The 23,297-nt window shown below is 52.0% G+C and overlaps 1 protein-coding gene across 2 annotated transcripts in view; it reads left to right on the top strand.

The window, feature by feature from the left end:
* Positions 1-23,297, top strand: part of EXOC6B (exocyst complex component 6B) — a 332,472-nt gene that overhangs the window by 189,568 nt on the left and 119,607 nt on the right. For both annotated transcript variants that reach the window (XM_053941959.1, XM_053941958.1), the window contains 9 exons: positions 7,916-7,999; positions 8,119-8,165; positions 10,341-10,461; positions 13,467-13,538; positions 13,865-13,962; positions 14,579-14,684; positions 15,572-15,681; positions 19,831-19,942; positions 21,496-21,630. In XM_053941959.1, coding sequence (XP_053797934.1) covers positions 7,916-7,999; positions 8,119-8,165; positions 10,341-10,461; positions 13,467-13,538; positions 13,865-13,962; positions 14,579-14,684; positions 15,572-15,681; positions 19,831-19,942; positions 21,496-21,630 — 885 coding nt within the window. The remainder of the gene's footprint in view (positions 1-7,915; positions 8,000-8,118; positions 8,166-10,340; positions 10,462-13,466; positions 13,539-13,864; positions 13,963-14,578; positions 14,685-15,571; positions 15,682-19,830; positions 19,943-21,495; positions 21,631-23,297) is intronic.

The raw sequence follows: 23,297 nt of genomic DNA, 5'->3' as shown, positions 1-23,297 counted from the left end.
GGTTTCTCCCTTTCCACGAGGGACGTTTGGAATTTGTCCTTTTGGATGTCACCGTGTTGGGCTGTTCCTCCAGCCTGCCCAGACCTCTCCAGGCATGGGCCCTGCTGTGAGTCTGTCAAGTTTTCACCAAATTTGGGGACGTAAAGTGGAGAGACCTTGTCCAGGGCTCCTGCAGGTCTTTGGTGAGGACGTGGAGGGAGCAGGTACCAGAATTCCTGTTATTCCCAATCCCACTGGTCGTGGGCCCCATGGAAAGCTTTGCTGGTTGTCCCAGGCCAGGCTGGACACTGGGGCTGGAGCAGCCTGGGACAGTGGGAGGTTGTCCCTGCCACGGCAGGGGTGGCACTGGGGGGGATTTAAGGTCCCTTCCAACCCAAACCATTCCATGATTCCATGGTTTTAGTGGTGTTACATTGATAGATCCAGGTGGGTGCTGGGTTTAGGATTCTCCAAGCACGGAATTAAAGCCGGGTTCATCCCTGATTATTTAAACCAGAGCTGCAGTGATGGGACTGAGCTGCTCTGTGGGTGGTGGGGTACAAAAACCTCCTCCAGTGGGTGTAAAATTGGGCTGTTCTGGTGAATTTGGGCTGTGTCCATGGATTCTGTGGATTGATTTCCCTGGTGTCAGTAGATCCACAGTGAACTGGCACAAGCGGGGTTTTCCCAGGAGGAATCCTCTCAGCAGATCTTGCAGCACATCCCCTTCCTTGCTGTGGTCGTGATGGGATTTTAATGGAAGAGCTCAGAGGATTCACTGATTTTTAGGGAATGATTAATGATGTTCCAGGTGGGAAGGGTTTGGGATGGCTCAGGCAGGAATATCCCACGGGAACGTTGGGTTATGGATACCCTGTGTTACCCAGGTAGGAAATATGTGAAGTGCACAAGGTGCATTCCTGCTGCCCACTGAGGAGGAATTGTGCTCCAAACCGTTGTCACCCGAATTCCCAAAGTCCCATCTCCCTGGGCATTTTAACGATTCCTGGAGAATAAAACCAGGAGCACATTTTTGCCTGGTGTCATCCCAGCTCGCTTGGCTCTCAGCTCCGCGCTGCTCCCGAATCCTGAAACACTTTTGGGTTTGTTCAGCTGCTGTTTTTGCTTTCTTGTGATTATCCTCTGTTTTCCCTTCTGTGGTGTTCATCCCCGCTCGTAATTATCCCCCTCTCCCTGCCAACTCTGTGAACTCCGGGGCTAATTTGAGCAGGAGAGTTCTGCCCGGTAATTTTACAAATATGAGGCGTTATTGAGGGTTTTTCCTGGACCGGTGATTACAAGGAATGGGTCCTTTGGGAGCCAGGAATCCTTTGGATTCCTCTGCTCCCTCGGAGGGGTTGGGAGCTGGGTGAAACTGGAATCAAAGCTGAATGGAGAAGGAGCAGCTCCTCTGCTCCGTGGAATGGCTGAGGTTGGAAAAGCCCTCCGGGATTGAATCCAGCTGTTCCAAGGCCACCACCGTGTCCCCAAGTGCCACATCCACAGGGATGGGGACTCCAAACCTCCCTGGGCGCTGCCAATGCTTGACCACCCTTCCCACGAAGGAATTTTCCCAAATATCCAACCTAAACTTTCCCAACAGGCCGTTTCCTCCTGTTCTCTCCCTCAAACTGTGAGAGAGGAGCAGCCCTAAAACACAAATCCCCAGTTTCAGCTGGGGAGCCCAGAAAACTCAGGATCTCGTGCTTGGCTCTGGAATATTCTCGGTCTGGTCGATGTGTTCGTTTGGTTTTTTTGCTTTTTTGGGTTTTTTTAATCCAGAGGGAAACAGGATTCAGGCGTGGAATTCAGAGGAGTAATGGATTATCTGGAGACCTGAGAAGCTGAATAGTGCTGAACAGATCAAACGTGGGAAACTGGGTGGTCTGAGCTCAAACTGCCACGAAGAGGAAGAAATATTTTCCATTTGGAGGAGAATGTAATATGGCAGCAGTGGGAATATCTGAGGCGATGAGGGAGGAATGCACTTAGGAGAAAGGGATGGAACTGAGAGGATGAAAAATGGGAGCAGGGTCACGAGAGGGGTTGTGGGGAGGACGAGGTTTTTGTTGGAGGAACCTCTTGTGAGAGAGTCCCTGACTCCTGGGGCAGCCAAAAATGGCTCAGGAAAGAGAACGCGGGGAGCGGTGCCGTGAGGGGATGGGTTTGGTCACGCTGGCAGGTCCCCGGGCCATAAATTTTGGGGAAACTGTTAAAATGTGAATAGGATTCTCTGATTTTCTTTTTGGGAATGGTTTCAAAGGGTTTTGCTGCTCCTTCCCTTCTGCTGCAGCTCCCTTTGTTGGGTGGGAACGAGGAGGTGGCACCCAAAACCTTCCAAGGCTGAGGAGAATCCAGCCAAGGATGGGGGTCAGGTTGTTGTGGGGCCTTCCTGTGGCATCTCCAGCCCAGCTCTGGTCACTTCTGCTTCTCCTGCCCGTGGAAAACACGTTTTTCCTCTGGAAGAGACTCCAAAGTAATTTGAACTTGCAGAGATTGTGGTGAAGCTGCTTCACCTTCCTCAGAGCCATCGGTAAAACCGGCATGGAGACGAAGCTGGGGTTTGTCCCCGTGGGGAAGGAGCTGAGGAGTGGGGTTGGGAATTTGGGCTCCTGTGCTCCCCTGAGCCCCAGGACCTGGGGAGTTCCCCCATCCTGGGGTGCTCCCGAGGAACTGGTGGGGAAAATTCCCTATGGGAATGGTGGGGAGCTGCTGGAGAGAGCCCAGAGGAGACTCTGGGGCTGGAGCCCCTCTGCTCTGGAGCCAGGCTGGGAAAACTGGGAATGTTCCCCTGGAGAAGGGAAAAATCCAGGGAATCCTCAGGGTCCTTGAAGGGGCTCCAGGAGAGCTGGAGAGGGACTGGGGACAAGGGACAGAGGGAGAGGAGCCAGGGAATGGCTCCCACTGGGAAAGGGGAGATTGGGCTGGGATCTTGGCAAGGAATTGCTGGCTGGGAGGGTGGGGAGGGGCTGGGCTGGAATTCCCAGATTTGCTGTGGCTGCCCCTGGATCCCTGGCAGTGCCCAAACCCAGGCTGGACACTGGGCTTGGATCCAGCTGGGATAGAGGGAGGTGTCCCTGCCCATGGAATGAGGAGATCTTTCAGTCCCACCCAAACCAGTCTGGAATTCTGTGGAGTTGCTTGGACACGGCCGTGGTGGGACAGGTGTGGGGTGGCTCCTTGTCCTTTCTTTCCCGAGGGAAAGTGTGGATGAGCAGGCAGGGTCCTGGAGCCGGGGGGTGAGGGATGATCCCAGCTCTGCCTGGACTTGCTGCAGTCTCGGCAGAAACCTCCAAAATCTGCTCTTAAAACTGGTCTGAGGCCTCCTGCTCCTGGTGGGCCGCTCTCGGAGCATCCGACGTGTCCTTGAGGCCACCACAAAACACCGGGGGAATGGCAGCTTCTGCCAGCCCAGCGGTGAATTAATTACTCATTAATTTCGGGGGGATGTTGCACCATGAGCGGGGCGTTTGGTGTGAGCATCCAGCCGTGGTGCTGCTGGTGGTGGCTCAGCCCCTGGTGGTTCATTTATTAAAGAAATGCTTGAAAAAACACCTTCCGTTTTAAATTTGGCCCCCAAAATTCAATTATTAGTATTAAAGTCATTAAAATTCAATTATTTTTATTGAAATCATTTCCTTCAGCTTAATGAGTGGCTTCACTCCACGGTGTCACCAGGGCTGGGTTGATGAGGATGGAGATGGTCAGGGGGGGTTTGTGCTGCTCGTGGAGGGTCGGAGAGCCAAGGCCCAGCAGAATTTAATAACCTAAATATAATAATCCATTTAGATTTAATAATCTAATTAATTTAAACCAATCCCTTTGGTTTGGTCCCTCAGTGGTGGGGTGGGAGTGGGACAATCCCTTTTTCCTTGGTTTTCCTCGTGGACAACACCAGGATCCTGAGAATCACCAAACTTCAGGCCTTGGAGAGGGGCTCAAAGGGAGATGGCTGCTCCCTGCATTGAATTTATCACTTTTTAACTTCAGGCAGCTCCTAATTTTGTCCCTTGGTTTGATAAAATGGTAATGATCCTCCTCTTTCTGGGTCTGTAGATCCCTGATTTGTGCCTCAGGATCCTTTCCTGAGGGAAACAGCTTTTGGGAGCGTTGGGAAGACCTGATAGGGAAACGTCGATTCACAATTTCTAAAATCTCTCTTAAAACATCTAATTTCTCACAGATTCAAGTTGGTCCTGAACCTGATCACAGGGGAAAAGCTGGGATTTGTGATCCAGCCAGGACCAAAAGCAGAATTCAAGGACAAAATCCACGTTCTGAATCTCCACATCCCCTTGCAGTGCACCTGCACAGCGGCAAGGAGGTTTTGGGGATGGATTTGAGCACCTAAGAAAGTTTTGAGGATGAATTTTTGCACCTAAGACAGTTTTGGGGATGGATTTTAGGATCTTAGAAGGTTTGGGGATGGATTTTAGAATCTTAGAAGGTTTTGGGGATGGATTTGAGCACCTAAGAAAGTTTTGAGGATGAATTTTTGCACCTAAGACGGTTTTGGGGATGGATTTTAGGATCTTAGAAGGTTTTGGGATGGATTTGAGCACCTAAGAAAGTTTTGAGGATGAATTTTTGCACCTAAGACGGTTTTGGGGATGGATTTTAGGATCTTAGAAGGTTTTGGGGATGGATTTGAGCACCTAAGAAAGTTTTGAGGATGAATTTTTGCACCTAAGACGGTTTTGGGGATGGATTTTAGGATCTTAGAAGGTTTTGGGGATGGATTTGAGCACCTAAGAAAGTTTTGAGGATGAATTTTTGCACCTAAGACGGTTTTGGGGATGGATTTTAGGATCTTAGAAGGTTTTGGGGATGGATTTGAGCACCTAAGAAAGTTTTGAGGATGAATTTTTGCACCTAAGACGGTTTTGGGGATGGATTTTAGGATCTTAGAAGGTTTTGGGGATGGATTTGAGCACCTAAGAAAGTTTTGAGGATGAATTTTTGCACCTAAGACGGTTTTGGGGATGGATTTTAGGATCTTAGAAGGTTTTGGGATGGATTTGAGCACCTAAGAAAGTTTTGAGGATGAATTTTTGCACCTAAGACGGTTTTGGGGATGGATTTTAGGATCTTAGAAGGTTTTGGGGATGGATTTGAGCACCTAAGAAAGTTTTGAGGATGAATTTTTGCACCTAAGACGGTTTTGGGGATGGATTTTAGGATCTTAGAAGGTTTGGGGGGTGTATTTGAGCACCTAAGAAAGTTTTGAGGATGAATTTTTGCACCTAAGACGGTTTTGGGGATGGATTTTAGGATCTTAGAAGGTTTGGGGGGTGTATTTGAGCACCTAAGAAAGTTTTGAGGATGAATTTTTGCACCTAAGACGGTTTTGGGGATGGATTTTAGGATCTTAGAAGGTTTTGGGGGTGGATTTGAGCACCTAAGAAGGTTTTTTGGATGGATTTCTCTACCTAAAAAGGCTTTTTGGATGGATTTTGACACCTTTGGGAAGGGTAGAATTAGGTGGGAGAGCTCTGGGCACATCCCTGGGCTGATTCCTGCCGGAGCCTGGAGCTGCACTTGGAAAAAACAAGGAGCAAGTCAGGCTATGGCTCCTCACAAGCCCTTGGAAGCTGAGGGCATCCCGAGGCAGCCTGGTTGTATAATGCCACAACAGCTGGAGAATCATTAAATTACCATCAGGCTTTGCTTTTAATTAATTTATTTTCTGGAGAGGAGCAGGTTGACAGCTGGTGCCTCGCTCAGGTGATATTTGTTGTTGCGTGTTGTTTGTTTTGTGAATTCTAAATGAGGCGCGGTTGGGTTGGTTTTATTTTTTCTTTATTATTTTTTTTTTTTCTCTCTCCCTTGGCTCCAAACAGTTCAAAGCGAGACGTTGTCCCTTCCCTGAGATGTTTGTGATGCAATTTCAGACAGAAAACAGGGTGGGTGTGGGCAGGGATGAAACATCCAGGGCTGGATGGCCCGGGGGCTGGGGGCGAGCGTTGGAGCACATCCGTGGATTCCGAGGAGCTCCAGGATGGGGATGCTGAGCCTGGTTTGGTGCAAAAACCACCCCAGAGCCCAGCCAGGGGTGATGGCCAGGGAAAGGGTTCAGCTGTGGGGATGGGAATCCTCTGGACACTCAGAGCCACAGCGAAGCTGGGAAAAATGAGCTCCAGAGTGCATTTCTCCCGGTGCTACGGGAGTGATCCCGTGAAATGCTGTGCCCCAAACACATTCTGGAATTCTGTGCCCCAAACACATTCTGGAATTCTGTATCCCAAATATGTTCTGGAATTCTGTGCCCCAAATATGTTCTGGAATTCTGTATCCCAAACACATTCTGTAATTCTGTACCACAAACACATTCTGGAATTCTCTGCCTCAAACACGTTCTGGAATTTTATGCCCCAAATAGGTTCTGGAATTCTGTGCCCCAAACATTCTGGAATTCTTTACCCCAAACATGTTCTGGAATTCTGTGCCCCAAACACATTCTGTAATTCTGTATCCCAAATATGTTCTGGAATTCTCTTCCCCAAACACATTCTGGAATTCTGTGCCCCAAACACATTCTGGAATTCTGTACCCCAAACACGTTCTGGAATTCTGTACCCCAAACACATTCTGTAATTCTGTACCCCAAACACATTCTGGAATTCTGTACCCCAAACACATTCTGGAATTCTGTGCCCCAAATATGTTCTGGAATTCCGTATCCCAAATATGTTCTGGAATTCTGTGACCCAAACACATTCTGGAATTTACAGAATGCCAGGAGGGCTTGGTTGGAAGGGGCCATCCATGGGTAGGGAATCTTCAGCTATCCCGGGGTGCTCCAAGCCCTGCCCAAGCTGGCCTTTAATTCCCCATTTGTGTCTTTGGTGTCTTTTGGCCCCTCATTCTCTTTGCTGGCGCCATCATTGGTTGTTTCATGGATCCATAAATCCAACATTTGTCCAAATTATGGACAGAGCAGCTAGAAAGCAGCTGGACACATCCCTCTGTATCCCAGGGACTGGGCACGGAGCGTTCCTGTGCCTGAGCAGTCGGGGTTGGACTCGGTGTTTTCGGATAAACTCTTTACACTCTGATACTTGAATTGAATTTTGGAGGAAAGTTCCACATTTGTGCTGGAGGGACGTGAGGTTGGACACTGAATGTCCCAGCTGGGGGTGGCAGCAGGGCCAGGGCAGTGCCCTTGTCCCCTGTGCAGAGCCCTGGAGGGGCTGGAGCGAGGCCAGGGCAGGGAACGGAGCTGGGAAGGGACTGGAGAATTCCTGAGGGAGCTGGGAAGGGGCTGGAGAGTTCCTGAGGGAGCTGGGAAGGGGCTGGAGAGTTCCTGAGGGAGCTGGGAAGGGGCTGGAGAGTTCCTGAGGGAACTGGGAAGGGGCTGGAGAATTCCTGAGGGAGCTGGGAAGGGGCTGGAGAGTTCCTGAGGGAGCTGGGAAGGGGCTGGAGAGTTCCTGAGGGAGCTGGGAAGGGGCTGGAGAGTTCCTGAGGGAGCTGGGAAGGGGCTGGAGAATTCCTGAGGGAGCTGGGAAGGGGCTGGAGAGTTCCTGAGGGAGCTGGGAAGGGGCTGAGCCTGGAGCAAAGGAGGCTCAGGGGGGACCTTGTGGCTCTGCACAGCTCCTGCCAGGAGGGGACAGCCGGGGGGTCAGGCTGGGAACAGGGAACAGGGACAGGAGGAGAGGGAACGGCCTCAGGGGAGCCTCGGGGTGGGCACTGGGAGGAATTTCCCCATGGAAAGGGGGCTCAGGAACTGGAAGTGCCCAGGGAGGTTTGGAATCTCCACCCCTGAGGGATTTCACACCCTGTGGATGTGGCACTGGGGGACGCGGGGCAGCGCTGGGCACGGTTGGACTCAGGGATCTCCGAGGGCTTTTCCCACCTCAGCGATTCCATGATTTACATTCCCAAGTGACCTCTTCCTGCACATCCTGAGGGCTGGAATGACCCTTTCCTGTTTTTCCAGGGAGCCCGGGAGACCTTTGAGAGCTACTACAGGAAGCAGAGGAGAAAACAAGCGCGGCTGGTGCTGCAGCCTCCCTCCAACATGGTCAGTTTGTCCTGGAATGTCATTCCCGGGCTCCCACCACCCCTGGCTCATCCCTAAAAATCCCCCCTTGCCCTCGGCCACCTGGGCTTTAACCTCCTCTCCCTCTCTCTTTGTTGCAGCACGAAACTTTAGACGGCTACAGGAAGTATTTCAATCAAATTGTAGGGTAGGTGCTCCTTTTATACACGGCCCTGCTAAAAATGGGTGTCCTGGGCTGCTGAGGAGCCCCAAAAAAATTAAAAAAAAAAAGCCACGGGAAAGGAGGGAATGTTGGTATTTTTGGTGGTCCTCGAAGCCAAAACAGGACAAAAAAAAAACCCCAAAAAAACAAACAAAAAAAAAAGGTGGTTTGTGTTTTTTAAGTGTTGTAAAGTGGATTTTATCCGCTTTGCTGTGTCGCTGGCGGGAGCAGGGAGGGACGTGCCAGCTCTTGTGGCAGCCTCTGAATTTCTGTGGATTTCTGGGAATTTCTACAAATTTCTGGGAATTTCTTGGAATTTCCACAAATTCCCATGAATTTCTTGGAATTACTTGGAATTTCTGTGGATTTCTTGGAATTTCCACAAATTTCTACAAATTTCTAAAAATTTCTTGGAATTCTTGGAATTTCTGTGGATTTCTTGGAATTTCCACAAATTTCTACAAATTTCTACGAATTTCTTGGAATTCTTGGAATTTCTGTGGATTTATTGAAATTTCTGGGAATTACTTGGAATTTCTGTGGATTTCTGGGAATTTCTTGGAATTTCTTGGAATTTCTTGGGATTTATGGGGATTTCTGGGAATTTCTTGGAATTTCCACAAATTCCCACAAATTTCTTGGAAATTCTTGGAATTTCTGTGGATTTCTGTGGATTTCTGTGTATTTTCTTGGAATTTCTGTGGATTTCTGGGAATTTCTTGGAATTTCTGTGGATTTCTGTGGCTTTTCTTGGAATTTCTGGGAATTTCTTGGAATTTCTGGGGATTTCTGGGAATTTCTTGGAATTTCTACAAATTTCTGTGAATTTCTTGGAATTTCTTGGAATTTCTTGGAATTTCTGTGAATTTCTTGGAATTCCTGTGAATTTCTGGGAATTTCTGGGAATTTCTGGGAATTTCTGTGGATTTGAGGAAAAATGATCCCTGTGTTTTATGTGCATCTTCTTGCCCCGCTAATGACATGAATGGGCCCCCTGCCTTAATGATTGTGGAATGTTGAATAATTAATCTTTCATAATTGTTTTCCTGCTGAAGGAGGTGATTCTCTACTCCCCAGAGCTGCTTTTTTTGCCACGCTCAGATTTGAACAAAAGTCTTCCCAAACTGAGCTCCGAGAGGAGAATTCCAAAGGCTGCTGGTCCAAAAAAAAAAATGGGATAGGATTTGTTCTTTCTTCAGCTAATAATGAGAATAATTTCAACACCTAATTGCGACCACCACAAATTCCACGTGTGCCGCTCCCTGCTCCTGGCCTGGATTTCCTTGGAAAAAAAAAACCACCTGGAAATTGATGTGCCACCATTTGAAATGCCCACTCCCACCCTTATTCCCTGGAAAACACTTTCTTTTGGAGCAGCAGAGTTGATTAACTGGAGATTGGAGCAAATGGATTGTCGGGAAATGGCTGGGAGCACGTGGTGGGCTGGGTGGGAGACGGGATTTTCCCTGGAGTCCAGGCATTTCTCCCTGCACTTCCAACATTTTTCCCTGCACTTCAAGCAATTTTCCCTGCACTTAAAACAGTTTTCCCTGCAGATAAAGTGTTTTTCCCTGCAGATAAAGTGTTTTCCCCTGCACTTCCAACATTTTTCCCTGCAGATAAAGCATTTTCCCTGCAGATAAAGCGTTTTTCCCTGCAGATAAAGCGTTTTTCCCTGCAGATAAAACAGTTTTCCCTGCAGATAAAACATTTTTCCCTGCAGATAAAGCATTTTTCCCTGCAGATAAAACATTTTCCCTGCAGATAAAGCATTTTCCCTGCAGATAAAGTGTTTTTCCCTGCAGATAAAGCATTTTTCCCTGCAGTCAGAGCGTTTTCCCCGGTTGTGATGGGATTGCTGCTGGCTGGAGCAGAGTTTAATCCGCGGTTCTTGTGGGAATAACGAGGTGGAGAACTCGTGGAGGGGGAATTCTGCCTTTGTGTACACACAGAGCGGCACCAGGGGGCTTTCAACTCCCTCCCCCAACCCAGTGAAATTAAAAATGAGGGAATAAAGTGCTTGGAGCTGCCTGGCTTTGACAGATCCCTCAAACCCCGGAGCCCGCGGGCGCTCCAACCTCCAACCCGAGGGGGCTCGGGGATGCCCTTTGACCCCCCCCCATCAGATTTGAAGTTTTGGTGGCGTTTGCTGCGTTCCAGGTTTTTCGTGGTGGAGGATCACATCCTGCACACGACCCAGGGCCTGGTCAACCGGGCCTATATTGATGAGCTGTGGGAGATGGCCCTGTCCAAAACCATCGCGGCCCTGAGGACCCACTCCGTGAGTAAAAGCCCTGCAGAGCTCAGCTGTTGCTTGACTGTCCTTGACGTGCTGCAATTCTGCCCTTTTTTTCTATTTCCCCCCCCCCCCAGGATTCTTTGTTTTCCCTCTTTTCCAATGAGTGTTTAAAAGAGCGACACAGACACGCTGATAATTCTCTCGCTCCGGGTTTTTTTTAGCCTCTTGGTTGGCTGCATTTCCCTGCCAAACTCGAGATTTCGAGGGGTAAAACGGTGGTTTTGTGTTTTCATCATTATTTCATTCAGAGTTTTTGAGGAGCAGCGGCAGAGGGAGCTGATTTGTCCCAAAAACCTGGGGGATTAAAGCATCTTTTTGGCACCCCGAAGCACGACCGTGTTTGATGCAGAACCAGAGGATCCCAGGGTGGTTTGGGTTGGAAGGGACCTTAGAGATTGCCTTGATCCCTTAAATTTCATGGCTGAGAAATGGGCTGGAAAATGGGCTGAAAATGGTCTGAGAAATGGGCTGAAAAACCAAATCCAGAGAGACAGAACCCCAGGAGAGAGCCAGGAGCACCTTGGGTGAAAATATGGGAAGAGATGGACACAGATACCAGGCTTGGAGCAGTGGAAGGAGGTGGAACCAGATGGGTTTGAAGGTCCTTTCCACCCCAAACCATTCCATGGCTCTTCCTGGAGCTGGATCTCTCTGGGATGAGGGACCCCAGGAGATTCCATTCCCATTTTCCATTCCCATCCCCATCCAGGTGACTGGAAAGTAGATTTTTCCCAAAAAACTGGGGGGTGTGAAAAGCATCTTTTTGGCACCAAGGATCAGAGAATCCCAGAGTGGTTTGGGTTGGAATCCCCGAGTGGTTTGGGTTGGAAGAGACCTTAGAGATTGCCTTGATCCCTTAAATTTCATGGCTGAGAAACGGGCTGGAAAATGGGCTGAGAAACCAAATCCACGGAGACAGAACCCCAGGAGAGAGCCAGGAGCACCTTGGGTGAAAATATGGGAAGAGATGGACACAGATACCAGGCTTGGAGCAGTGGAAGGAGGTGGAACCAGATGGGTTTGAAGGTCCTTTCCACCCCAAACCCTTCCATGGCTCTTGCTGGAGCTGGATCTCTCTGGGATGAGGGACCCCAGAAGATTCCTGGTGTTTTCCATTCCCATCCCCTTTCAGGTGACTGGAAAGTAGATTTTTCCCAAAAACTGTGGCCTAAAGCATCTTTTTGGCACCCCAAAGCACGACCTTGTTCGATAGAGGATTGGAGAATCCCAGAGTGGTTTGGGTTGGAAGAGACCTTAGAGATCATCTTGATCCCTTACATTTCATGGCTCAGAAATGGGCTGGAAAAGCAAATCCAGGGAGACAGAACCCCAGGAGCACCTTGGGTGAAAATATGGGAAAAGATGGACACAGATACCAGGCTTGGAGCAGTGGAAGGAGGTGGAACCAGATGGGTTTGAAGGTCCTTTCCACCCCACACCCTTCCATGGCTGTTCCTGGAGGTGGATCTCTCTGGGATGAGGGACCCCAGAAGATTCCTGATGTTCTCCATCCCCATCCAGGTGACTGGAAAGTAGATTTTTCCCAAAAAACTGGGGCCTAAAGCATCTTCTTGGCACACAGGATCAGAGAATTGCAGAGTGGTTTGGGTTGGAAGAGACCTTAGAGATCATCTTGATCCCTTAAATTTCATGGCTGAGAAATGGGCTGAAAATGGTCTGAGAAATGGGCTGAGAAACCAAATCCAGAGAGAGAGCCAGGAGCACCGTGGGTGGGAACGGACACGGACCTCTCTGATGAGCCTGGATCTCTCTGGGATGAGGGACCCCAGAAGATTCCTGGTGTTCTCCATCCCCATCCAGGTGACTGCAAAGTCGCCTCCTTCCCCCCCGCGCTCCTGTGCTACCAGAGGGGATAAACACCACCCCCCACCCCCCACCCCGGGGCTGCAAACCTGTGTTTGTTTTTGTTTCGAGTGGGATTTTCTCCGAGCTGGAAGCGGGAGGCTGAGCCAGGCCCAGCCACGGGGGTTTTTTTTTTTTTTTTTTCTGGTGTTCCCAGCTTTGTTGCCACGCAGGTTGTTTCAAGCGGTGCCAAAAGGAAGGCTCGGAGCGGCTGCCAGGGGAGGCTTTGTCAGCGATCACGAAACGTTCCGTGATTCCCCAACCTTGTGGCCGCCGCCGTTTGCTCCGAGCACTCCCAGTTCAGCCAGTGCCCTGCATCCCTAGCTGGGATTTGAGGGAGGGTCTCACCTTGCTGAGGTGATTTCGATCCTTCCAAGGCAGACAAATTTATCCCTGGATTTTCCTCCTCGCCGCAGACAGGGACATCTTTAATCACTTGTGATGCTTCGGGGCATTATCTTTCTTCCTGACTCTCCTTTTTGGACAGGGAGATGGAAAACGTGTGTCTCCCAGTCCTTCCCTCTGATTAATGGAGCCGTTCCTCCTGGAGTTTCCAGCGAGCTCTAAACCCCTCTCCCTTTCCAGCCTGGGATCACTGATTCTATATTTGGGCAGCCTCTGTCTCAAACTTCACATTTTTCAGCACGGCGAGGGATTTTTGGCTGCTCTTGGGAAGCCTGGCGGGGGGGGGGGGGGCACTGGGGCGGCTCTGGGGACGCTGAGCTGTGTCTGGGGGGGTTTGGAGCGGGATAAATCCCCGTGCTGGAGCTGGAACCCAGCGTGTTTTCCCTCAGCCCGGGCCGTGGACGCCTGGCTGAGATGCTTCATTACCGTCAGACACAACACGGTAAATTTTAAATGAGAGGCGCTGTCCTCGCCCCGCGGTGACAACGCCGTGGGAGCTCCTGGGCAGTTTTAGACACACCTCAGGTATCTCTGGGGCAGCCCAAAGCCTTCTCCAGCCCCGAGGGCAGAGACAGCCTTATCAGCCCTGGCTGGGGGTGACGCTGCTGCTCCTGGGCAGTTCTTATCAGTGCTCAGGGGTTGGGGGTCAGGGCTCAGGGCAGGGCTTGGGCCGTGCCACGCAGTCACGGCCGTGTTTTCCTCTCTGCCCTCCTCTCCAGTCCTACTGCTCCGACCCCAGCCTGGTGTTGGACCTCAAGAACCTCATTGTGCTCTTCGCCGACACGCTCCAGGTACGTGGGGCCTCTCCTGGTGCTCCCAGCTTGTCCAGCAGTGCTCCGGTGCCTGAGCTGGGCTGCCCGAGCTCCCTTTTTGGCGTTTCTGGGCGTGGATCACCTGAGGGACACGGTTTGGTCTTTGGTGCCAGGACCAAGCTTGGCCGCCTCAGCCAGCCCTTGGGCCTGGGACAGCTCTGGGTGCTGCTCCCTTGGTCAGTCACCCCCTAAACCCCTCCAGCTGCACCGGGCGTGGTGCTAGAGGAGGATTTGGCCCCGTTAAATACAGACAGCGATCCCCAGCTGCCTGGTGGTGGCTTCATTCCCTTCCCTGCTGCTCCCAGGGCTACGGCTTCCCCGTGAACCAGCTCTTCGACATGCTGCTGGAGATCCAGGACCAGTACAGCGAGACCCTGCTGAAGAAATGGGCTGGGGTGTTCAGGTGAGGGGCCCCCGAAGAACCTGCTGGCACTCCTCTCACTGAGGGGCTCTGGCCCCTGCGTGGAAGCTTTTGAGGGGTTAATTGTAGAATTGTGGATGGGTTGGGTGGGAAGGGACTGTAAAGCCCATCCAGGGCTGCCCCTGCCATGGAGCTGCTGGAATAAATCCAGAGGAGACCCCGGAGCTGCTGCAGGGCTGGAGCCAGGCTGGGAAAACTGGGAATGTTCCCTTGAAGAAGGGAAAAATCCAGGGAATCCTCAGAGCCCCTGAAGGGGCTCCAGGAGAGCTGGAGAGGGACTGGGGACAAGGGACAGAGGGACAGGAGCCAGGGAATGGCTCCCAGTGGGAAAGGGGAGATTGGGCTGGGATCTTGGCAAGGAATTGCTGGCTGGGCTGGAATTCCCAGATTTGCTGTGGCTGCCCCTGGATCCCTGGCAGTGCCCAAGGCCAGCTGGGATCCACCTGGGATAGAGGGAGGTGTCCCTGCCTATGGATGGGGTTGGGAATGGGATGGGATTTAAAGTCTCTTCCCACCCAAACTGTTCTGGGAGATGGGAGCTGTGCAAGAAAACTTCCCCCTCCCAGTTGTCTCCCTAACTCTTCTTTTCTTTTCCCAGAAATATCCTTGACTCAGATAACTACAGCCCCATCCCGGTGTCAAATGAAGAAGTTTATAGGAAAATCGTTGGACAGTTCCCATTCCAGGATGCTGAACTTGAAAAGGTAAATCTTGGAATGGGGAGAATGGCCTGGCCTGGCTGCTGGGGCAGGAGAACCCCACACTCTTTGTGGGCATGGAAAGGATCCAAAAAACCCCTAAATCAACCCCCTAGCCCAAACTAACAATAAAAGAGAAAGGAAAACTATAGGAAAGAAGAAATATTCCTCCCATGGGATGCATTTCTCCTGGTGTGGATGAGGGAAGTGGGATTTGTGTTCCTCTCAGAGTGTTCTGTCACACAGGTAGAAATATCCACTTCCAGTGGCATTTTATTCCCCTTTTTTTGGACCCTGGGATTGACCTTTATTGGTTTTAGTCTCATATTTAGAGAAAAAAAGCTCAAAAAAGTGGTGGTTTTTGGCCTTCTCACGAGCGCGTGCTTGGAAAACCAAAGTGTGTCCAGGTGTCCCCTAAATCCTAAATCCTGCCTGGCCCCGTGCTCCACACCAGACAGGCAGCAAGTCTGGTGATCCCAGTCAAGGGTTCAGATTTCTGTGTCCTGCCCCAAAATTCAGTCCTGGGGTTCAGCTGCTCCCTGCACCTCCCAGCTCTGAGTGCGGGGAGTAAAAATTGGCAACGGTTGGTGTTGGAAAATCTGTTTGCTCCTGGTTTTTGGGGTCGTTGGGCAGCACCTGGGGGAGGTGAGCAGGAAAACACCTCGTGCATGGTGGGGGAGGAATTCCAGGTGTTCCCAAGGAGCGAGGGGAAGGGAGTTGGGAGAGGGAATGAGGGAATGGCCCCAAACCCTTCCTGCTCCAGGTGCCATTTGTGACTATCTGCTCTCCCCCTTGGCTGAAGTGTTGGGAAAATCCAGGATAAATCCCAGAATTGCTTTGCCTGCCTGCTGTCCCTGCTCTCCCTCTGGAGTTCTTCCCCCTGTGTTTTCCAGCAACCCTTCCCAAAGAAGTTCCCCTTCTCGGAGTTCGTGCCCAAGGTTTACAGCCAGATCAAGGAGTTCATCTACGCCTGCCTCAAGTTCTCCGAGGACCTGCACCTCAGGTGGGAAACGTGCACTGAGAGAGCTCAGCTCAATTAAAATGTGGATCCTCACCCTTTGGATGGAGCCTGTCCTGGCTCTGGAGCAGTGGGATTTTGGCCGGCCACGTCTTCTCCTGTAGTGGCTTGGGTTGGGTGGAACTTTGGGGATCATCTCCAAACCCATCCCAGGGACACCTTCCACGGTGCTCCAAGCCTCCTCCAGCCTGGCCCTTGGACACTTCCAGGGAATTCCAGGCTGCCAGGACAATCCCAGTCGGGGCTGTTTCCCCCGAGATGTTTTTGCGTCCTTCCTTTAATAAATAAACGAGCATGGCTGGCTGTGGTGGCCACTCGTCACCAGGGCCTGCTGGAACATCTCTGACCCCCCCAGGCCTCCCCTCGCTGCTCCCCAAGGAATGGGAATCCCGTGGTTCCATGAAAGTGTTGTCAGGAAGACTCTGAGGGTTGGATTTTTGGTCAGGAACGAGTTTCAGCTGCTGGTTTCGTGCTTTTGTTGTTCTTGTTTCTTCGGGGAGTTTATATACAAATAATGTGACTTTTTTTTCTGGGTTTTTTTTTTTGGGTTTTTTTTTTTTTTTTTTTTTTTTTAAAGCCTGCAAAATATTCCATGTGTTTACCCTCCCTGCTCCATCCTGGGGTGCTTTGATGCTCGTTTCACCCATGTGTACGTGTGTGAGAGTGAAAACCAGCGGGGTCTGCCAGGAGCTGCGAGCTGGGGCTTTGCTTTTGCATCAGCAGCGTTCGCAGCTCGGGAGAGGTTTAGAGATGAAGGACAAGAGTTTGGCTGGAAGGATTCGTCCTCCTTCCCCTTCCCTGGGCAAACACGAGGCTGGATTGGGGTGGGGGGAGTTCCAACTCCTTGGGAGCTTCGTGTCCTGGCCATGACCTGACACTGGAGCTGCTGGAGAGAGCCCAGGGAAAGCCCCGGAGCTGCTGCAGGGCTGGAGCCAGGCTGGCAGAGCTGCGAATGTTCCCCTGGAGAAGGGAAAAATCCAGGGAGAGCTCAGAGCCCCTGCAGGGCCTGGAGGGGCTCCAGGAGAGCTGGAGAGGGACTGGGGACAAGGGACAGAGGGACAGGAGCCAGGGAATGGCTCCCACTGGGAAAGGGGAGATTGGGCTGGGATCTTGGCAAGGAATTGCTGGCTGGGAGGGTGGGGGGGGGGGGGGCTGGGCTGGAATTCCCAGATTTGCTGTGGCTGCCCCTGGATCCCTGGCAGTGCCCAAGGCCAGGTTGGACATTGGGCTTGGATCCAGCTGGGACAGTGGGAGGTGTCCCTGGGGTTGGATCCAAATGGGATTTAAGTTCTTTTCCCACCCCATGCATGCCCCGTGGCTCCTGCGGAGCTGGGACAGCTCTGGGTGCTCAGCAGCCATTCCAGCGCCTGCCCCAGGCTCTCCAGGATTTCCCTGCTCTCCTTGGAGCCAGGAATGCCCATTTGGAGAGGCCCTTTCCCCACTTTGGGAGCTCAGGAGTTTCTTCCCCCGTGTTCCACCTCAGCCTTGCCGTGGTGGCAGCTCCTCCTCTCCCTGGTGGCTCCCAGGGCCCTTAACCCCGGGCTCCCCGTGGCCCCTCTCCCTTTGCAGCACCCATGGGTGCTGCTCCCCAGCCCTGCCCGTGGCCGGGGTGATCGGCTCTGTCCCCGTGGGTCCCTCCTGGGGCTCCCTCCGGACCCGTTATTAAAATTCCTTCCCACATTGGATTTTCCAGCCCTTTCGGAGCAGCGGGGGGAGGGGAGCCCCTATCCAGCTCTCGGAGCCAAACATTTGGAATATTTCTCTGCAAACCCCTGTTGACACTTTCTTCATTTCACCCTGACAGCTTGAATTAGGTTTTATTAGGAAGCTTGGCTACAAAGCCGGCAGCCAGTTCCCTTTTCTCTTCCCTTTCTTTTTTCCCCCTGGCCTTGTCATTTACGGAGCACCCCGGAGTGCTGGGGGTCAGCCCGTCACTCACAGGGGCCTGGAGGTCACCACAGCTGCCACAGGATCCGGGACAGGAGCTGTCATTATCCCAGACAGTTCCCTTCAAGCCTTTTCCTGCAAACACAGCCCGTGGCAGAAAGTGGAGCTCCCATTTTATTTTCTTTTTTTTTTTTTTTCTCCCCCCCCCACCCCGCTAATTATTTTGTTAAAGCAGCTCCTGGTATTTGTTGGATGGGAGGGTTCTCCTTTATGTGGGAGTTATTTCACTTGAGGAAAGTTTGGAGCTCCGGGTGGGTTTGTAGGGCTTGGGATTTTTGTTATTGGCACTATTAATTGGATTAGGGCAGGAAAACTTCCTTTATCTCCTCAGCACTTTCGCCTTTTTACACGTTGAGTTCATCAGGTTGTCTTTCAAAGTGCCCCCTCGCTTTCTCCAGTGGAATTTCCCATTGGAAAATAGGGAGTATCTCTGGAAAACAGTGGGTGGAAGGATGATCAGCTCTAATCCACCAAGGCTTGGGTTTGGGTTGGGTTTTTTGCAAACAAAGCCCCAGTCCTGGAAGAACTCGGGATACAAAGTGCAGGGACACCTTCCACTATCCCAGGCTGCTCCAAACCCCATCCAGCCTGGCCTTGGACACTTCCAGGGATCCAGAGGCAGCCACAGCAAATTTGGGAACTCCACTCCAGGGCCTCACTGCCCTCCCAGCCAGGAATTCCTTCCCAAGATCCCATCCCACCCCTTCCTACCCCCCACTTGCAGCATCCCAACATCCCCCACCTTTCTCCCGGGATAACTTCAAGGTTGGCTTTTGTTTCCCACGTCAATCCCAGCTTTGTGACGTGGCCCCTCTGTCAGGTGGAGCAGGAGAAGGAGCCAAAGGTCAGGGGCTCGATTTACCGGGAGGATCAGAGTTCCCGTTGGGAATTCCCTCTCCTGCCCCTCACTGCAGAGACAATTCCCGGTGCTGTCAGGGCTAATCCAGAGCCAAGCACAGATCCAAGGAACCTCTGGCAGGCGGGGGGGGTTGGCAAAACCTCCTGGAGAAAGGAGAGGTGGCACCGTGAGCACCTCGGAGGGGCCGAACCCCCAAATTCCAGCGGCACTGCTGTTCCAGACACCTGGGAAAGGGCAGGAATGGGGTGCAGGCGTTTCCAGTCTGGTGCTCCAGGGCTGGAGCCAGGCTGGCAGAGCTGGGAATGTTCCCCTGGAGAAGGGAAAAATCCAGGGAATGCTCAGAGTCCCTGAAGGGGCTCCAGGAGAGCTGGAGAGGGACTGGGGACAAGGGACAGAGGGACAGGAGCCAGGGAATGGCTCCCACTGGGAAAGGGGAGATTGGGCTGGGATCTTTTGAAGGAATTGCTGGCTGGGAGGGTGGGGAGGGGCTGGGCTGGAATTCCCAGATTTGCTGTGGCTGCCCCTGGATCCCTGGCAGTGCCCAAGGCCAGGCTGGATCCACCTGGGACAGTGGGAGCTGTCCCTGCCATGGATGAGGTGGGATGGGATGGGATTTAAGGTCTCTTCCCACCCAAACTGTTCTGGGAGATGGGAGCTGTGCTGTGCTGAGCACAGCTGTGTGGAAATCCAGGGATCCTTGGAAGTGTGTCCTTCCAAACCCATTCCCTGTGGCCTCGCTCACTCCTGCTGTTTTTCCCATTTCCTTTTAAGCTCCCTTCCAGCCCAGGCCATTCCGTGCTTCTGTAATTTTCTCTGGAATCCCGGGAAGGGCTGAGAGGGGATTTTTGGGGGGATTTGATTTGGGGTTTCACCATTGGGGATCTTTTCCCTTGTGCTGAACATGCCAATCCCCAGTGCTGGGGGTAGGGTTGTGCTGATGCCATGGGCGGCTCCTCCTTGGGCTGGACCAGCCCCTCATGGATGGCAGGCTGAGGAATGTGGGATTTGCAGGTGTTAATTCACCTCTCCTCCTGGAACACGGGTAAAAAGGCCTGAATTTGTTGTGTTTTGATGCATTTCAAACATCAGCTCCTGTGAGCGTTGCAGGGGAGAGTCGGGAAGGAGGATGAGGAGAATTCCCAGGGATTTTTTTTTTTTTCCGTGGAGCATCTTGGAAAAAAAAGATGCTCCACGCCCATTTCTCAGCCATGAAATTTAAGGGATCAAGATGATCTCTAAGGTCCCCTCCAGCCCAAACCACTCTGGGGTTCTCTGGTTCTGCATCTAACAAGCAGATTTAGAATTGCTCTTCAAATTTTACTTCGCAGCTCCACGGAAGTCGACGACATGATCAGAAAATCCACAAACCTGCTGCTGACCCGGACCCTGAGCAACTGTTTACAGAACGTCATCAAGAGGAAAAACGTTGGACTGACAGAGGTGGGACGGGGATTCCCTCAGGAATGGAGCCACGGCACACGGGGAATGGCTTCCCTCTGTCAGAGGGCAGGGATGGCTGGGATCTTGGCAAGGAATTCCTGGTTGGGAGGGTGGGGAGGGGCTGGGCTGGAATTCCCAGATTTGCTGGGGCTGCCCCTGGATCCCTGGCAGTGCCCAAGGCCCGGTTGGACATTGGGCTTGGATCCACCTGGGATAGTGGGAAGTGTTGGGGTTGGAATTTGATCATCTTTGAGGTCCCTTCCAAGCCAAACCATTCCTGGAGTTTTTGATTCCAGGACAGCGTGACAGGAGGTCCCTTGGAGCTCCTTCAGGCACTTTTAGAGGTGCTGGTGGAGCATTCCATGAAATATTTGCCTGGAAAACTGCTCAGAGTTGTTGTACAAAGCGAGGAACTTCAGCTTGTGGGAAAGTGAAGAGATTTCTTTGCTATTGGTTGTGAATTTTGCCCTCTACATTTTGGGCACTGTTACATATTTGAGTTGGTCACAGGACTTCAGGGAGGACCAGAGAGGATCCAAGAGGGAAATGGGAAGGAATGGGAGAGCAATCCTCGTTTTCTGGTGGTGTTTGAGTGGTTTCAGCACTTTGCTGCAGCACAAACCCTAACTTGGGATTTTCTTTCCGTGGTCCATTCTTTTTTTTTGTACAAAATCAGGTTTCTGATGATTTTAATCCATGTAAATCCCAGGACAGGTGGGACCTCTGGGTATTCAACAAGGTGTTACTAATTGCTGGTACTAAACAAGGAGTTACTAATTGTTTACTTAATTATTGCTGCCGTGCATCGTGTCAACCAAGGCTTTCCCTTCCCAACTTCTCGTTTCTCCCAGACATCCCACAGCTTCCCTGGACACCCAGTTCCAGTTCTGCACCTTTCCAGTGTCTCTTTTCCTTCCCCGTGTCCAGGCTGAACCTCCCAAGGTGTCACCAGCACCAGTGCTGGGATCTTTGTGGTCTCACTTGACAATTTCTGCACCTGCACCTTTGAAATCGCTGATGAATCCAATCTCCTTCAGGTCTGGGAGCGTTTCCAAGCCCTTCCTGCACGGGAGGTGGCTCCAGACAGCCCCACCACGCTCCAGCAATGAAATGACACCAAGCCAGGGCGTTCTGCTGCCCCGGGGGCTGGCAGAGACCTGCTCACCCCACACCTGCCAGAGCCAAACCTCGTGGTTCCTTTGTTCAGGGCCCGTGTGATGCTGCTCGGTGTCACTCAAGTTTGGGTTATTTTTCGGGTTCAGTGGCAGCCAGGAGCCTCCTGATGTGTTTTTTTGGGGAGCCCTGAGTGACAGCTCAATGTAGGAAAGTCCTCAAAAAGAAAAAAAAAAATCGCCTCCCGTGGTATTAGTGGCTGTCATGGGAAATGCTTCCCCCCCAGAATTATCTTGGATTTAGGTGTTAAAGGAGGAGAGGCTGGAGCCCGTAGCAAAGCTGGGGGTGTTTGCACAGCGTCAGCTTTTCACGCCAGGGTTGCGTGGCATTGGCATCCCTTCCCCTGGCAGCGGGGCTGGAACCCTTCTTTGCCTTCCCAGCTGGTGCAGATCATCATCAACACCACCCACCTGGAGAAATCCTGCAAGTTCCTGGAGGAGTTCATCACCAACATCACCAACGTCCTGCCCGAAACCGTCCACACCACCAAGCTCTACGGCACCACCACCTTCAAGGTGAGCAGGGCGGGGGGTCCCAGCCCTGCGTGGGTGCTGGGCTGGGAGGGATCTGCTGCAGGAGGCCTCAGGGGCAGCTGGGCTGAGCCCCAGGATAATTCTGTGCTGTCCTGGGGAGGTTGCGCCATCGCTTTTTGGGTTTGTCCTTCGGAGCGTTGCTCCTGTCGAGATCGTGGGAGGTTTTTGTCCTTAATTTACAGCCCTAATTAGCTAAAGGATTAAGGAGATCTTGAACAGAAGCCTGATAACTTATTTAAATAAATCCTCACTTTGCTGTTGAAGTACTGTGTCACGGACACCAGGTTGCTCTTCCACCCAGGAGAAAGACTTCCAGAATTTACATTTCTCCATCTTTCCACTCCTTTTAGCATCATCCCCTAAAAATCAGGGATGACAGAAACTCACAGATTTTCAGGCCTTTAAATCCCACTCCAGGAGTGCCCACCCAGGTGCTTTATATGGGATTTGGTTGTGTCCCGTGGAGATCCAGAGGTGGGAACAGCAGGAATGGGTTTGGTGAGCCTTTGCCTTGGGGTGACTGAGTCTCGTGTCCCCAGGGAAGTCCATCCTGGTTTTATGCAGGGCTGAAGCTGAGTGTCCTGCCCTTGTTCTGGCAGGGAGGCTCCTCAACCCCAGCCCTGCGCTGGGTTGGGTGGGGTTTCCATAGGGGATTGTTCCTCTCCTGTCTCAGAATCACGGGATATTCTGAGCTGTAGGAGCCCACAAGGGATCATCAGCTCTGGAGCAGCCCATCCAGGGCTGGAACCACAACCTCGGTGTTACCAACACCAGGATCCCACCCCTGGAGCCAGCCTCTCCTTCATCTCCTCTGGATTTGTCCTCACATCACAGCAGGGGCAGAATCCAGCTTGGTCCTGCCCACCACAGCCCGGTGGTCCCTGTCCCACCAGCCTGAGCCTGCAGCAGCCTCGTGGTTGCTGCCCCGAGCTTTAGGATTGTGTCAAATCCCAGTCTAAAGGTTGGGTGGAGCTCCCACCCTGTCAGAGGGTGGTGTGGAGCCCCCATCCCACGTGGGGTCTCAGTGGTGTGGAGCCCCCATCCCATGTAGGATTTTGCTGGTTTGAAGCCCCCATCCCATGTAGGATTTTGCTGGTTTGGAGCCCCCATCCCATGCAGGATTTTGCTGTTTTGGAGCCACCATCCCATGTAGGATTTTTCTGGATTGAAGCCCCCATCCCATGTAGGATTTTTCTGGTTTGAAGCCCTCATCCCACATGGGGTTTCAGTGGTGGAGTGCAACTCCCCATCCCGTGTAGGATTTTGGTGTGTGGAGCCCCCATCCCACACAGGGTCTCAGTGGTGTGAAGCCCCCATCCCATGCAGGATTTTTCTGGTTTGAAGCCCCCATCCCATGCAGGATTTTGCTGGTTTGAAGCCCCAAAGCCACGTGGGGTCTCAATGGTGGAGTGGAGCCCCCATCCCACACAGGGTCCTGGTGGTGTGGAACTCTCATCCCATATAGGGTCTCAATGGCATGGAGCCCCCATCCCATGTAGGATTTTCCTGGTTTGAAGCCCCCATCCCATGCAGGATTTTGCTGGTTTGGAGCCCCCATCCCATGTAGGATTTTGCTGGTTTGAAGCCCCCATCCCATGCAGGATTTTTCTGGTTTGAAGCCCCCATCCCACGTAGGTTTTTCCTGGTTT

This window comes from Vidua chalybeata, chromosome 4, assembly GCF_026979565.1.
Source record: "Vidua chalybeata isolate OUT-0048 chromosome 4, bVidCha1 merged haplotype, whole genome shotgun sequence".
Lineage (NCBI taxonomy): Eukaryota > Metazoa > Chordata > Aves > Passeriformes > Viduidae > Vidua > Vidua chalybeata.
Note: the sequence above shows the minus strand (reverse complement) of the source record. Positions and strands in the feature narration are given on the sequence as shown.